Below are 16,114 nucleotides of genomic sequence, written 5' to 3'. Positions count from 1 at the left end.
ATATAATGTCAGAGGGATGGTTTTATGTTCACCCCAAAGCCAATTCAGAACCACAATTGATGCAGCACACCTTGGGACTTGTTCAAATATGTCCCATAACCTTCAGCAAGGGCCTTCTTCTCTACTGCTTATCCTCAACCAGGAAATTACCATTTCCTTAAACTATGATTTCCTCAGAGGACCCTGGTGAGTTGAAACCAAACAACAGGTGCTAGGACACTGAAGGTGAGCTCCCTGCCTCCTAATCCTCTGAGCCCCTTTTTGGCCCTTTTCTAGACAGCCCAGGCTCAAGCAGAGCTTTGTGGCCTCACAGACAATATATGGAGATGCCATCTATAGTCACCGTGTAATATATAGCAGGCTGCTTCACATTCTGATATGTAACCTGGGCTAACTAACTTGCCATAGTTATATGTTAGGTTTGAATAATATATATTTTAACAATATTTTAAAAAATTAATAGTGAAATGAGGCTAAAGATGCTTAGAGAAAATGTTTTATTTTCATTAGTTGACAACTAATTGTTCAGTTGAATGGTAAGTCTCACACTGCATCCTAAAATAAGACAGATACTCTGCTGGCAAGTAGAAAATAGACTAATTTCATTTTTTATCTGTTAAGCTCTCTTGATAAAAAAGGCAAACCAGGCCAGTTTTAAATTTAAGAAACAGAAACATTGTTAGTGCTTCTTGTATCAACACACTTTTCATATTCAGAACTACTCCCAAGAGATAACATATTATCTCCTTTTCAAAGATGGGGAAACTGAAACTTGGCATTATCTATAATGACCAAACCACATAGTAAGAGGCACAAGCCAGCATCAGAATTCAGATCTTACTTGAAAGTGTACAGCTTAAAATTTTTTAAAAAATTCCTTCCATTATAAATGTAGTACATGCTTACTGGAGAATGTTTGGAAAAGCAGTAAGAAGGGAGAAGATGAACTCATGATCCTGACTCCCAGTGGTAGCCAGATCAATGTTTTGGTACATACTTTCCAATACTCTGCTATGTATATTTTTTAAAGTGTGAATACATGGTATATCAAAATGGATATATCAGTATTTTAAAAACTAAAATCTGATTTTAAACGGAAAGCATGTAGAAAATCTGAAAAATACTGAAATATATAAAGAAAATTAAAGTCATCTAGAATTCTATTAATCAAAAATAAACATTGTTAATATTTTCACATATTCCCTTAGTCTTTTTCTATCAATTTTCTTTTTATATAGTTAAGCCTATAATGTACAAGATTTTTAAGGAGAGTTAACAAAGGTTTAAATAGATGACAAAAAGGGACTTGGTGACAGATAGTATTTGCCAATCAAATTATTCAATAGGTTTTGAAGGGCCTGTGCTAAACTTCTACTAAGGTGAATCCTGACATGGATTACTGGATTACCTTTTTTGTTGTTTTATTGTACCCAAGTGGGTCTATGTCATTTACCTAAGTTTTTATGTGTGGAGTATTCTTTCTAGGAGAGAAAGATAACACCTGTAGTCTGAGTAACAGTTTTTAGTGTCTCACAATGAAAAATAAATAATGTGACTTAAACATTTTGCATACTTAAATTTACATAGAGTTTTAGCAAGAAAATAAGGCATGACTGATAATGGCTCAGGAAAGTTCTAAATGGTGTAACAGACTAGATCTTATTAAAGTTCCGAAGAATTTATTATCAAAACTAAAATAAAACTTCAGTTGTACATAAAGTAATAAACTTTACAACAGCTGTTGAGAGAAAGTCGCGATGTAAGTTTACACATATTACCGAAGGCAAAGAGGACAAGCAAAGGAGAGCTCCAGTTGGAATGTCGATTACATTCATGCAGCTTCCTCTTGATTTAAACACTCATGACACACTGAATGAACTGAAAGAAAAATCAGTGTTATATGACAGACCTCAAAGCACTTAATACAGCACAGTCTATTTCTGGCAGCTTACATTGGGTTTTCTAATTTGAACATGGGTAAAACAACCCCTACAACTTTCTAAGATATGAGTAAATGATAAATGGAAAAGTTTCCTTTTTTTAGGGAAGCAGTCTAATATAAAATCCATAGGGTTTCTCACATCAAAACTTCTTAGAGAAAGCAGATATAACTTCAATGGATAAATAATTTAAGTAATTATTTGAATAATTATTTTTCCAAATAATATCTAAGACTAGAAATGGCCATGGTCAAAGGCACTTACCACAAACACAAATAACTGGAGTTTATACTGTTGTATCACGTGGGGATTTCCAAACCGCACAGTATTACCCCATTACTCTAATGGAACACCTTAAACAGTTTATTCCCTTAAAATCTGCTTTATTAAAATAAACTGTAGCATGCAAGTATATGTATGCACAGAAACAGAACAGCTAACCCTTCAGATACCTGAGATTAGAAATACCAGTATTTGCTGTGAAATGTTGGCTTCCTCACTAAACATAAAGCAACAGATTCTGCTCTATCAGTGTTCCCTACACTACTAAGGTATTGTACACTGCTAACCCTTGCAGCTCTATTGCAAGGTCAAGGTGATTATCCCTATTTTAGAGAAAAGGAAAATAAGGATCAGGATGTTTAGAAATCTTTTAAGTAGCCCCATCTGAAGTCAAAGCCCATGGTCTTTCTTTCCATTCCCCAGGCAGCCTCCTGATCTTTAGAAACAGCAAGGGGACTGTCAACTAAGAAGTTAACGCATGTTAAAGAGAACACACCCTTAAGCAGGTAAAATAAGCATATTCACATACACATACGTGTACTTATAACTGCAGCAGCTGCTAAACCAAAAATACATGCATCTTATATTTTGTAATGCAGAATGGAATATTCAGTGATTACAGTCATTTCAATTCTACAATTTTTTTTTTTTTTTTAAATCAATGGCTGAGCAAAAACTGAAGAAACAAGTAACCAATCTCCCTAGCTTTGTTATATACATCCAGCTAATGCCATCAAAGATGACACTTGGTTATGTTCACATTGGTTACGTGGCCTTACCCTACCCTTGTTTAGTGTGGCTGTTTAGTAAATAACTTGTTTTAGATTGTGATTTGGCTGGGAGCAGTGGCTCACACCTGTAATCCCAGCACTTTGGGAGGCCTAAGCGGGCAGATCACAAGGTCAGGAGATCGAGACATCCTGGCTAACACAGTGAAACCCCGTCTCTACTAAAAATACAGGTGTGGTGACACGCGCCTGTAGTCCCAGCTACTCAGGAGGCTGAGGCAGGAGAATCACTAGAACCCGGAGGCAGAGGTTGCAGTGAGCCGAGATTGCACCACTGCACTCCAACCTGGGCAACAGAGTGAGACTCTGTCTCAAAAAAAAAAAAAAAATTGTGATTTAAGTTGGTGCCTGCCTTATGCCCTCAATGAAGAACATTAGGTATGTAAAGCTATTGAGCTGTTATCTATTCTCAATGACTGACATGATTTGTTTATAGAAGACAAAAGCAGATAGCATATCTGCATAGTGTTTTTCAAGGGCATTTCTAATAGAAATCTTACAACAGCTCTGTGAAAAAGGCATTACTACTATATCTTCTTTATTCATACAGTGTCACAGCAATTAAGAAACCTGCTTAAGTGACCCAGCTAATAAATACAAGCTGGGTCTTGAACCCACGTCTTTGAATGCAAATCAAACTATGGTCTAACTATAGTAAAGACTAATACATGAAATTCTGGATGATAACTTTCTAACTTTTGAATCCCTTATGTCTTTGGCATCCTTAAGATATTCTTAACAGCTAATTTCAAAGGGATACCCATCTGGTGTACATCTTTTTCATCTACTATATCTCTTAATTTCTAAGACTTACATCATCATATGGGAAATTCACAACACCTTGCTGAGCAGTATCCCGTCTTCGAAAGCTGTCTGTAAAACAACACAGTAAAATTTATGGTTTTTCTTTAAACGGTTTTTCTAAAATCATAAAAGTTAGTTATTTTGGCATTGAATTCACATTGCAGTAACATTTAAATTATGCAACCAATTAACATAAAAGACCAAAGCAAAGAAGCCAACTATATGAATAGTAAAATATTTAATATGCAACAAAGTAACAGGCAGAAGCTGCCCAACTGTGTTTTTTTTTTTAGATCTGGAGAAAATACCTTATCCAAAGTCAGTAAAAGCTGTGCAACTTCCATGGCGGAAAATACCTTACCGAAAGTCAGTAAAAGCTGTGCAACTTCCATGGCCATTACTTAATTGTGATAAAAGCACAGAATTTCTAGCTTCTCAATAAAAAAAGATACTGCTTAAGAAACAGAGTCCCTGATATAACAAATGGGCTGTGATCAGTTTCTCTACCATTTTGGCTCTGCCCTATAGAAAAGGATTTTATTTTAATTTCACTCTTTCCAAATATTTCACATTCTAGGGAAAAATTCATTATAATCTGGTCAAAAATGCACAAAAATGCACTATGTTTTAGAACATTTTAGTAAAATTTAATTGTTTATTTTAATGGCAGATTACTTACTAATCTAAAATAAATTCTGGAAAAAAAAATTATTTTGCCAGATATGCTTAATAGTAATCTGAAAAAACTACTAAAGCAAGAGAAAAATTTGGGAAGAATAAAAGTTGAGAAGCACTGAGAGATGCAATGTAATAAAAACTGTGTCTTGGCTTGTGGTGATGACATGATCTTATAGAACTCACCTGTAAGAGCCCTCAGTTTGACGCAGCAGGCGATGTAGTCGTCGAAGGTGATCTTTCCATTGGTGCTGTATCGTTTTGCAATTGAATTCACAGCCTGGGGACTCAACCTAAACCCTAAAAGTCATCCAGTAAAAAGGTTAAAGGATTGCAAAAGCTCATTAAAAAATAAAATAAACAAGCACTATTTTAAGACTGCAAACTCATATTAATTATGAACACACAATTTCTAAGAAAACAGAAACTGCCTTCAGGTAGCAATTATTTATTTATTTATTTATTTACGAGAGGGAGTCTCACTCTGTCGCCCAGGCTGGAGTGCAGTGGTGCGATCTTGGCTCACTGCAACCTCTGCCTCCTGTGTTCAAGTGATTCTCCTGTCTCAGCCTCCCGAGTAGCTGGGATTGAAGGTGCATGCTGCCATGCCTGGCTAATGTTTTTGTATTTTAGTAGAAACGGGGTTTTACCGTGTTGCCCAGGCTGGTCTTGAACTCCTGAGCTCAGGCAATCCACCCTCCCTGGCCTCCCAAAGTGCTGGGATTACAGGCGTGAGCCACTGCGCCCAGCCTAGTTTTAAAAATAAAAAACAACTTACTTCTACCAATGAATGGTGAGTTCTAGTAAGCCATACCCACCCATTGTTGTCAGGGCCTTCTGCAATTCTTGTGGATCTACTGTTCCACTCCTGTCAGTGTCAAAACTGATAAAGTGTTGTCTCCAGCCATTCAGTACAGCCCAGAGTTCTTTAAATTCATTGAAACCCATTGTGCCAGACATATCTCTCTGAACTGTAATCAAGGATTAGAGCTGTATTTTGCAATATTTTCTAAGGATTAAATGAAAGATCAAGGATAAGGGGAATTCAATATTCAATGGCTAAAAAAGTTATTGTAGACATTATTCTTGGTATGATGTAAGATTAATGATTTAAAAATAGAATAAAAAGGGGCTATGGAGAAAAAAGCTCAAGTGCCTATTTTTACTGTGGGGAAAAGATAACTTACATGACTTGATTATAAGGAAATAGCATTGCCATTGTGAACCACTTATAAAAAGTAGTCTTGTTACTGGAACTAGGCTGTACTTTCTGGGTGCTTCAGGCTATGCTGTTTGCCCTTCTGTCCTAACATCATCTCTGGTACTAATATTCCCTTGTTTAGTCCCCCCAGACAAATGAGGTGGGATGGAACGCACTGGATAGTCAGCACTACCTAAACTCAGTCCAACAACTGGGATGTGAAAAATCCCATCACTTGCACAGGAATCAATTTAAAGAAAAAAAAGCTGTCCTGACACTCTGGACTCTATACTTGTTCTATAATACTTTGATATTTCCTTGAATTCCTGAACAACATTCTGTTTACTAAATTTCTTTTCTTCCTTTATTCACACCAAATTCCACCCTATAATTGAAGCTAATTATTTCAGAAAGCTTTTTAGTGATCATTTATTGCTTTGTGTTTACTAGATATTAATTCTAAGATGAATTCCTTTAGAATTTTAGAAAAAATTATTCTAGACAACCATCAAGGTAAAGGATACATCCAGCATTGAAACCATAAGCCGGCAAGTCTCCAGGTTAAAAGCTGTTAAATCAAGAAAAGTACATACATATTAACACAAATCCAAAAATTCACATTATACTGGATATATTCAAATTAATTAGAAATATGATTATTTACACTTTTATTTTTACATGCTACTCAATTTACCTGTGACTAATCATATGGACCTTCAAAGTAGCCTTTTCTCCATAAAGAGGATTTTTCGCTAGGAACCCAAATTTGATTTAAATAAATTTGATAGAATTCCTTTTAAAAAGTATTACATAGGCCGGGTATGGTGGCTCACGCCTATAATCCCAGCACTTTGGGGGGCGCCAAGACAGGTGGATCACGTGAGGTCAGGAGTTTGAGACCAGCCTGGCCAACATGGCAAAAACTCGTCTCTACTAAAAATACAAAAATTAGCCAGGCATAGTGGCACACACCTGTAATCTCAGCTACTCAGGAGGTTAAGGCAGGAGAATTGCTTGCACCTGGGAGGAGGAGGTTACAGTGAGCTGAGATCATGCCACTGCACTCCAGCCTGGGTGACAGGGCAAGACTCCGTCTCAAAAAAAAAAAAAAAAGAAAAGAAAAAAGTATTACATAGTACTGTTCATACTTTCTTGCTTTGAAACTGTAATATAGCAAGTTCAAGTCACCATAACGAACCATAATGTATTATATCCAACACGGTGGGTGGGAAGTCAGGGTTGCTTTGTTCTTACTCATAAATGACTATAAATTGCTGGTTTTGCTAATTTTGTGTCTGATTACTTGTTTTTCTATTTTCCCTTCAATGTCAGGTACTGAGCAGTAACCTCCTACGCCAAATAGTCTATGACCTCTTAGCTTATATATGAAACCAGATAAATATGGTTGTTAGAATTATGTGTTAAATAAGAGTACTCTAGATAAGAAGACCCCATGACCAATTCAGTGGTGGCCACTATTCAGAAGCCTTTTTAATTTACCTACAGTTTAGGAGTGTTATGAGGGCATTCTGGTACTTCACTTATGTAACCAAACCAGAGCACACAAAATGGGTGTGGTTACTGGTAATCTAAGCATTAGGCAATTAAAAACAAATAACCTCTTACATTGTATTAATGGGAATCAATGACTGAAGAAATTGTATAGGTACAAAGAAGCTATAAGGTTAAATGGCAGAAGTGACACGGGTCATGTGGGAAAAGCTGGTATAAATTATGCAAGTTTGTTAACACAGAACATTTTTTACAGCTCTTTCTAGCTTCATATTTTTTTCTCTAACCAAACTGAAATTAAAACACAACTGTGCTAATTACTGTAATGTCTCCCAACAGTGCAAATTATAGGTTTTACACATTTAACAGATTCCTGTGTTTGGCATATGCTTTACTGGAAATAAAAGACTAGTGACTGCATCTATTTTGGTCCTTCAATCTCCATTTGATCCACAGATAATATTCTCTGAGGTGAGAAGAGGAGGAAGCACTTTTTACACTTTTGGGAAAGAGCTGGTAGATTCTTCATTCTGACTTTTAAGTTGTATGGAGGTATGAAGTCGCTTTAATCTGGAGCTGTAGTTCTCCATGCTGGTGCTTATCAGAATCAAAGCTTTAAAAGATTCCGATACCTGGGCTGCACCATAGAACAATTAAATCAGGAACTCTGAGTGTGGGACCCAGGTATTCGTATTTTTAAAAAGGTTTTCAGATGATTCTAGTGAACAGCCAAGGCTGAGACCACCATTCTACTCAAAGTATGATTCCTGGACCAGCCATATTAGCATCACCCAGGAGCTTGAAGAACTGCAGAGTCTCAGCCCTTAACCTACACCAATAAAATCAGAAACTGAATTTTAGCAAATGTGCAGGTGATACATATTCATGTTAAAGAAGCTGGCTCAACCTGAACCAGCATGGAAACCTGGTGAAATTTAGAGGGTGAAATTCTCAGGGCTCACTCCAGACCTCTGAATGAGAAACTCCAGGGCAGGACCCAGCAATCTGGTTTTTGTCAGCTTTCCAGGTGATGCCAATGCTGCTCAAGTTTAAGAACTACTGCTCTGGACGGCTTGAAAACCACAGGGCAGAGCCAGCTGTGTTGGGCTCATATGAAGGTATTAAAGGGGCAATGAGGCAGACAGCTTCTCTGTCTCTGTTAATGAATGGCACCCCCATCCACTCAGCAGTCACCCAAGCCAGAAACCTGGGAGCCTCCTCAATTCCCTTTCCACCAATAATCAATCACCTTCTAAACAGCTGCAGAGTCCATTTCCAGCCCCACTGTCTCTTTAGTTAGCATTTCTCTCACCTGTATGACTCCAACAGCTCCCTAATGGGCATCTCTGACTCTTGTTTTACTTCCATGTCCCCCAATTTGTTAGTCTTTACCCTACAATCAGGGGTGGTATGTGCTCTCCTATGTAAAACCCAGTATCAGTGATCTACTGTTCTCAGGATAAAGTCCAAGCACCTTAACTGGCACATAAGGTAACACACTTATTTTGCCAGTCAGGCTCATCTCTTACGCTTGTTCAACCCCATACACTATCTTCATGGAGAATTTTTCAGTTTCTTGACTGAACCATGCTATTTCTGGGTCTTCTGCACATGCTGTTCTAACAGCCTAGGACACAACTTCCCCATCCCACTCACTTCATGGTCGGCCTCATTTTTGCTGGACTTTCACTTCTGCTCAGCATAGGTATCAATTCTGCAAGGAAAACTTTCCTGACTCCTGTCTGGGTTATGTGCCCATCCTATGTGATTCCACAGCCTCTCTCCTTACTTATCCCAGTGCTTTTCCCAACACCCAGGCAGTGATTGTGGCTACAGAGCCAGCACCTAGCTCACAGGAAGTATTCACTAAAAATGCACTGGTATGGTTGGATGGCACCAAATTCTCACCCCCACGCAAGAAGCTGCAGAGCCCTGCACTTTATATGTACAACCCTCTTAGATCATCTAAGAAGGAATGTTTTTTGAATAAAATTTTCTGATCTTTACTAATGCTCAAAAATTAATGTATAATCTTAAATCAAAATGCCAATGAGGCTACAGGGCTATAATTTTTCTGACTTAGAAAATTTTCCATATTCATTAACTCAACAGCCACTGTTAAGTACTTATTATGTTCAGGGCTCAGGGTAACAGGAACTTGGGAGATAAAATTGTGAAACTGCATACTGTCCTAGCTGACAGTCTAAGAAAAGATAAGTCTCATACACATACAACCCTAATCATGGTGGAGTGCTGAATTATAATGGAAGGGCCAGAAAGTACCAGAAGGGATTGAGAAGTGAGAGGCTCCTTTCCAGTAAGAGAATCAAGAAAGACTTCACTGAAGACACAGAATTTAAGCCAAGCCTTGAATGACAAGAATGATGGGGGCATTTGGTGACAGCTAAGGACCAGCATAAGCAAAGAGAGAAGTGGAAGGCCCAGGACAGGCAAAGCGTAAGTGAATGGCTCAATATGACTTTCAAAGAGTACAAAAGGAGTGGGAGAAAATATGTTTGGTCAGGGGAGGGTGCATTACAGAGGACCTTGAATTCCTTCTAAGCTGTTAGTAAAGACTGAGGAGGAGAGGGACAGATCAGGAAGATCAGGAATCTGGTCCTCTTTTGTGAGAAGGATCTGAAAGGGCAGTGAGATGGCAGTGAACAAAAGTGAATGAACAAAAAATACACCATTCTAGACAGTTCCAATGAACTAGAACGCTGATGTCCAATACGTTTTGGTAAGGAAAACTCTTTCTCAATTTTGTTAAGAGTATAACTTTTATTAGTGTTAATTCTATTTTAATTAAATATTTAAAATTAAAATTATAAGTATTATAGTTACATAAATGTAACTACATATAATTATAACTAAATTATAATTAAAATTATTCAACATTTAAATTTAAATTAAATAATGTTAATTTTAATAATTTCCAAAGAATCTCTGCTGTAATTTACCTTTACTCTTTTTCTTCTCTTCTGTTCATTCTACTAGAATGCCTCAAACATCTTTTCTTCTCACAGAAACATACAATATAATGGACCTAGAAGGAAAGCCCTACCTCCAGCTGTTTCTCTCAACCTTACCACAGACGAACAACTAAATTCAGGAAAAAAGAGAAGCTGAATTACAATCTTACTGACTGGAACACAACTTCTCTCACCAACTCCACCTCTAGGTATGACTGCTTCCTTTTAAACTGGTTAAGAAGGGACCATAGGCTCTGAACTGGAGTATCCCACCTGCCCATCCAATTTGGATCTGTGCTTTTTGGTTCGGAAGCTGGGTTTAAAAGACTAATGGCCATATAATATCTGTATTACAAAACCCTGACACCTCATATGCAGGACGGTTCTGTGGTTCAGTATAGCCACCAGAGAGTAGGCAAAGGATTCAATCACATAGTCCCCATGACTCAGGAAATGCTTTCTCTTTAATGCATTGATCTAAGGCCATCATTAAATGTGGCTTTCTCAATGAAATTTTAAAAGGACTGCTCTCTAAGAATATATAACCCATTTTGTTAGTCAGATTCTAAAATCTGCCACACCTCATCTACTGAAAGGATGTAGAATAACAGGACATGCTGTGATCTCACCGCACTTCAATAAACCCTGCTAATAGGCAGGCCTACCTTGTTTACCAGCTCAATTGCGTAACAATTAACAATTTAAATGTACTGCCTACACAGTAAAGAAAAACATCCCCTAAGCCAAAAAGTGCTTACTTTGTTTAGGACTACATTAAACAACAGGAACTTGAAAGGTTCTTTGTTTGTATTGATTCCTCCAATTAGGAAAGAGTAATATGATACTAAAGTCACACAAAACAAAGGATGATGAAAACAAACGCAAAGGGTTCAAAGACAGCCATCTAATACATGCCATGTCAAATAGTTTTAAAAAAAAGACCACTATAAATTCACAAGTGTGAATTCTAGTTTGAACATTTTAATCCACAGCTAACTATGAAATTGGGTCTTCAATTCCATGTTTTGTCTCAATTAACAACTGGCAAAGAAGTTGGCAGGTAATGTATTTGAACTAAGACATTATTCTCTACCCTGGAAATCTATCATGTTCAAGATCTAATTTCAAGAGGAACTACTTCATGTGTGTTGGATGACGAGAAGCCCCCAATTGGGATGCAGCAATTTTTTGGATTTTTTGAGACAGGCTGTCACCCAGGCTGGAGTGCAGTGGCACAATCTTGGCTCACTCCAACCTCCGCCTCCTGGGCTCGTATAATCCTACCACCTCAGCCTCCTGAGTAGCTGGGACCACAGGTACATGCCACGATGCCTGGCTAATTTTTAAATTTTTTGCAGAGACAAGGTCTCACTATGTTGCCCAGGCTAGTCTTGAACTCCTGGGCTCAAGCAATCCTCCCACCTCAGCCTCCTAAAGTGCTGAGATTACAGGTGTGAGCCACTGTGCCCTGCCAGGGATGGGGCATCTTTGCAATATTTCACTACTCTCAGCTCACGGCAGAGTGCTCAAAAGGCAGGGGTAGGGCAAGGGCTGAATTATGGAGCAGCAGGTCCAGTAAGTAGAAAGGGCACTTCCCACTTAGCCTGAATACATTCTATGAAGTGGAAGAGGAAAGACCTGAGGGATGTCATGGCAACCACTTATGTTAGCAAGAGCATGCCCAAAGCTCAAGAGACCAGGAGTGCAGGATAGGCCACTCAGGGACCAGGGGAGCAGAAGCAGCCACTCAAAGCCTTAAGTGCCACCAGGTCAGGGCAGAGTAGGCTCTTGGCAAGTAACAGTAAATGTCAGTTCCTAATGTCAGTTAATGACACCTGACCTGGCAGATTCCATTTCAGCACCCTACCTTGTCCTCTGTGAAGGAGGCCACCCAAACTGTCTCACTGGTTCTAGGTACACAAAATACAAATCTGAGAAATCCACCAAATTGGCAGGTAGGATGGAATAATTTATTGTTATTATTATTTTAGAGACAAGGTCTTGCTCTGTTGCTCAGGCTGGAGTGCAGTGGTACAATCATAGATTACTGCAGCCAAAATCTCTTGGCTTCAAGCGATCCTCCCGCCTGGGCCTCTGAAGTACTGGGATTACAGGTGTTGAGCCACTGTGCCCAGCCTGGAGTGATTTAAAAACTGTTTTCAAATCAACATTTTGAAATAGTACTGTATTTTAGCTTTTGGAATTCTAAACTTTGCTAGATCAGACAAGCTCAGTTTTCTTGAAGGCTGTAATCACAAGTAACAGCTAAGATAGGAAACACGAAAGTACATTTGGACAAACTTTGGGACTGTCAACTTACGTTTGTATCCTCCAGCAATGCCAGACTGTGTCAGACATCTCTGCAATTCATCAGCATCTATCTGCCCATCCTTTTGAAAAAAAATTAGAGGAATCATAATAGTGATTTGTACTTTCGAGTTATTTGTTTACCTTCAGCATTCAATGAAGCAATAACAACAAAGAAAATCAGTATCATCATGCCATCATGCATGACTTTTTATTAAAAGGAATGCCTTCCAAAAGTGGGCATTCTTTTGCTTAACCCACTTCCAAAAGTAATTTAATGATGAAAGAAAGAGTCTGTCTTGGCAACTACTCTTCTCTCAATCTGAGCTAGGAAACTGCTACAGCTAAACATTTTTAAATAATTCTTTTTTGAGGGGGGTGGAGAGAGCAAGGTACACACCAGACATCAGTAAATAGAAGGCTTGGTTCAAACAGGAAAAGGCCTCCTTGGTCACTTTTTCTTATGATATAGTGAATCATTTTCTTCAGAGCACAAATACATCTGGAAGATTCACATTAGGTTCCCAGTGCCCATTCACTGGCTGAACTGGGAAATAACTAGATATATGTGGTTTTTAGGGACTTTAAAATAAAATACCTGAATCCTCAAGTCACTGGGTATTATAAGTTATAAATGAGGAGCAAGATCAGCAATTTGAAAGACAATGGGTATGCTGAATACAGGCCAGGGCTGCTGAAAGCTAAGCAGGTGGGGTCACTTACATGCTGGAGGTACTGGCAATCTAAGAATGCTAGTCTTGAGGTTTGCCATGTCTTGTGGTTTCAAAGATACGGATCATTAACAGATTAAGTAGATACTTAAGGGGAAGGTCTTCCAGTTTTAGACTATATTTTCCATTCAATTTCTTAAGCTGTATTTCTTAGAGTACTACCTTAAAAAGTGGTCTTAGGTTTTTTTATCCCATAATATTCTACAGTTTTCACATTAAGATTTTGCTATTTCTAGCTTTTGGCCAAAACAAGACTAGGTTGAATTCCTAAGAACAAACATCCCCTCTGGACATGTCTGGGTTATACCAATAGTATATTTACTGTACACAGTGACCTCATGAGCTAGGGAAGTGTCCTCTCTCAATGTAAGATAGCACCTGTCAATGTAAGATAGCACCTGTCTTACAACTCAGAATGCAGACAAGTGAAAGGTCTTGGGGAGCTGACCTTAACTGCTTCTCTGGGTCAACAGGCCACAACACCTAATAAGGACATGGAGGGGCTGACCTAGTAACAGCATCTGCATCAAAGAGAAACTACATTGTTCACAAGATTAACTTCCTGATACTAAGAAGGGAACAGTAACTTCCTTATTTAGAAGCTGGTGGGTTTTTACCATATTTCCTAAGGAGGTGAATGATTAGCAATCAAGTTCAACCCAAAGAAAGTACCATTAGAATCGAGCTATGTAATTACTAATATATGTCTTTAAGTTGTACAAACAAGGGTTTATATTTACCAGATCTTGAATTTCTTCGCTTGAAACCATCCTGGACCCTTTAATTCAACCACAAGTTTGGTTTCCAACTGAACTCACATAAATACGAGTAACACTTTGTCCTAATTTATTCTGAACTTTCAGAAATAAAAAACTAAAATAAGAAACAAAGAACTTTTTTTTTCTTTTGTAGAAGCAAAGGGACTCAGTACCAGAGGAAGTTCGCTTTTCTGTGTCACTATATAAAAAGCTACCACAAATGCAGACAATAACGGCTCTTTAATATTAAAGGGAAAAGCTAACCTGTCCAGCTACAGCAGCGAAGTAACCATACAGCGGATCCTGAGTTTGTCCAGGAAACGCAGGCCCTCCGGGAGCCCCTCCATACTGTGAAACAGGAAACACATACACGTCATTCTGCCGAATCAAGTTTTCTTCTTTCACCACTGAGGGCTTTTGTGCAAGGCCAGACAACTGCCCGCCTGCCCGCCCTTCCCGAGGCTCACCTCCCCACCACCGGGCACACTCTGCCAACACTCCACCCCTCTCCTCCATTCACACCCCGTAATTTAAAAACTGGCGACTTCGACCATAAAGAGTTGCTGTGAAAGTGATGTCTACATATTTAAAGCAACTTTTAAAATCCCTATTAACCTGAAGGTTACTGAGGTGAGTGCAAACTAGGTAAGCCAATGAATGGCAGGGCTTCGAATTCTCCTTTTGTTGTTACAGCATTTATGGTATTTTAAGAGCGTTTTATGAACGATGGAAGGCTGGAGTTGGTAACATTCTGAGACGGGTGTAGCCTAGGGAAGAGTAAGGTGTCTGGCCGGGCTGTATCTCGTGGGTGGCGAGGGAACATTGCCTGTCTCGGAAACAGTTCCCAAGACAACGCGCATCCCAGACGCCCTGCGAGGCTGCCTTCCTACAGGTCTTTTACTTCAGCAGGTTTTCCCTTTTTTTCCGTCCCCCTTCTCTTTTTTTTTTTTTTTTTTTTTTTATGGAGGAAGGCATATCATTCTAGAATAAAATGACTGTTGTTGCTTTGGGAGGCAACCAAGAGGGCGGGGGTGGGGTGGGGGTCAGTCAACACCCAATTAACACGATTTCACGCCGCGTATCCGAGAAACCGCAGGGTGGGCTTCTAGGGTCCCAGTCCACCCTCACCTTGGCCCCGCAGAGCCATCCAGGAGAAGGGACGGGGGAAACGAGGGGACAGGCCGAATCGCAGGGGCCTAGGGCGAGGCCGTGAGCGCAGGGAGAAGCTGAGGGCGGAAGTAGCCCGGGCAGCCGCCCAGCAGCGCCTCACTCCGCTGGCCGCAGCATCTCCAAGGTGGCCTCTTAGCGCCTCGGAGCTGCCTGGGCCGCGATTCCGCGCAGTCAGCACTTACCCCGCCTGGGTAGTACCCGCCGCCGGCGCCAGGATGCCCCGGGTACGCCATGCTGCAGACTGCGCCGCCGCCGTCCTCGCCCTGTGCGCCAGGCCTCTCCGCCGCCTGCCCCGCCCCGCCCTGCTGCGAGGGGGCCGCCCCAGAGCGCACCACGCGGGCGTGGGGGACGCGCTCCGCAGCGGTCTCCAGCTCTTGCCTGTGCGCGCGGCCGTGGCCGCCCTGCCTGCGCGCTTCTTCGTATCTTTGCCATTACGGTGCTAATGCAGTGCACGGTTGAAGGTCCAGTGGTGGCCCACGACCTGCGAGGCAATTCACACCAGGGACTTTCCTCCCTCCAAAACTAATGGCACATTCCAACACCAGTACAGCACCCCAGGAATTCTTTTTTTTTTTTTCCTTCGGACTTGGCTATTATCTGGCACATTTCTTATTATAAACAACTTTATTGGACAGGACGGAGCTACTATAAGCGGAGCGCACCATCGCGAGGCAGGGGTTTGGATGCGTTAGGGTAAGCCTTAGGTGCCAATGGGTGAAGGAGTCGTTGAAAGATGGAAATACGAAAGCGCCCTTGGAAAATAAGAATTAACTTGACGAACTGTGTGCAAGGGAGAGTTTAGCTTGTTGTTGGTTGCAAAGTTCATTGAATGACAACGGCGTATTTCCTTCCTAGGGGACAATTCCTTGCCTGTTTAAGCTGAGCGTGGCTCGTGTCCTGAGTAGGGCAGAGGGCATTTTCCGGGCAGGACAGCCTCACCCAGATCGTTCTTAGGAAAATGAATTGTTTGAATT

The 16,114-nt window shown here is 40.1% G+C and overlaps 1 protein-coding gene across 1 annotated transcript; it reads right to left on the bottom strand.

The window, feature by feature from the left end:
- Positions 1-480: 480 nt before the first annotated feature.
- SRI (sorcin) lies at positions 481-15,462 on the bottom strand. Its single transcript, XM_032761162.2, has 8 exons — positions 15,323-15,462; positions 14,235-14,318; positions 12,495-12,564; positions 6,215-6,258; positions 5,308-5,455; positions 4,676-4,789; positions 3,825-3,883; positions 481-1,878 (listed from the first exon to the last, which is right to left on the bottom strand). Exons 1-8 carry the CDS (start codon positions 15,371-15,373, stop codon positions 1,852-1,854), a joined length of 597 nt encoding a protein of 198 aa, XP_032617053.1. The 5' UTR covers positions 15,374-15,462; the 3' UTR covers positions 481-1,851.
- Between the last annotated feature and the right edge of the window lie 652 nt (positions 15,463-16,114).

Source organism: Hylobates moloch, unplaced genomic scaffold (genome assembly GCF_009828535.3).
Source record: "Hylobates moloch isolate HMO894 unplaced genomic scaffold, HMol_V3 SCAFFOLD_1, whole genome shotgun sequence".
Lineage (NCBI taxonomy): Eukaryota > Metazoa > Chordata > Mammalia > Primates > Hylobatidae > Hylobates > Hylobates moloch.
The sequence above is the reverse complement of the archived record's forward strand: the minus strand, read 5'-3'. Positions and strand labels throughout refer to the sequence as shown.

Excerpts from the sequence above, each read along its gene's own strand:
- SRI (XM_032761162.2), bottom strand. The coding sequence starts at position 15,373 with ATGGCGTACCCGGGGCATCCTGGCGCCGGCGGCGGGTACTACCCAGGC. Across the intron at positions 6,259-12,494 it reads CATTGCTGGAGGATACAAAC|CTTTTAACCTGGAGACTTGC; the intron begins GTAAGTTGACAG and ends TTGATTTAACAG. Across the intron at positions 5,456-6,214 it reads TTATGGTTTCAATGCTGGAT|AGAGATATGTCTGGCACAAT; the intron begins GTATCCTTTACC and ends ATTACAGTTCAG.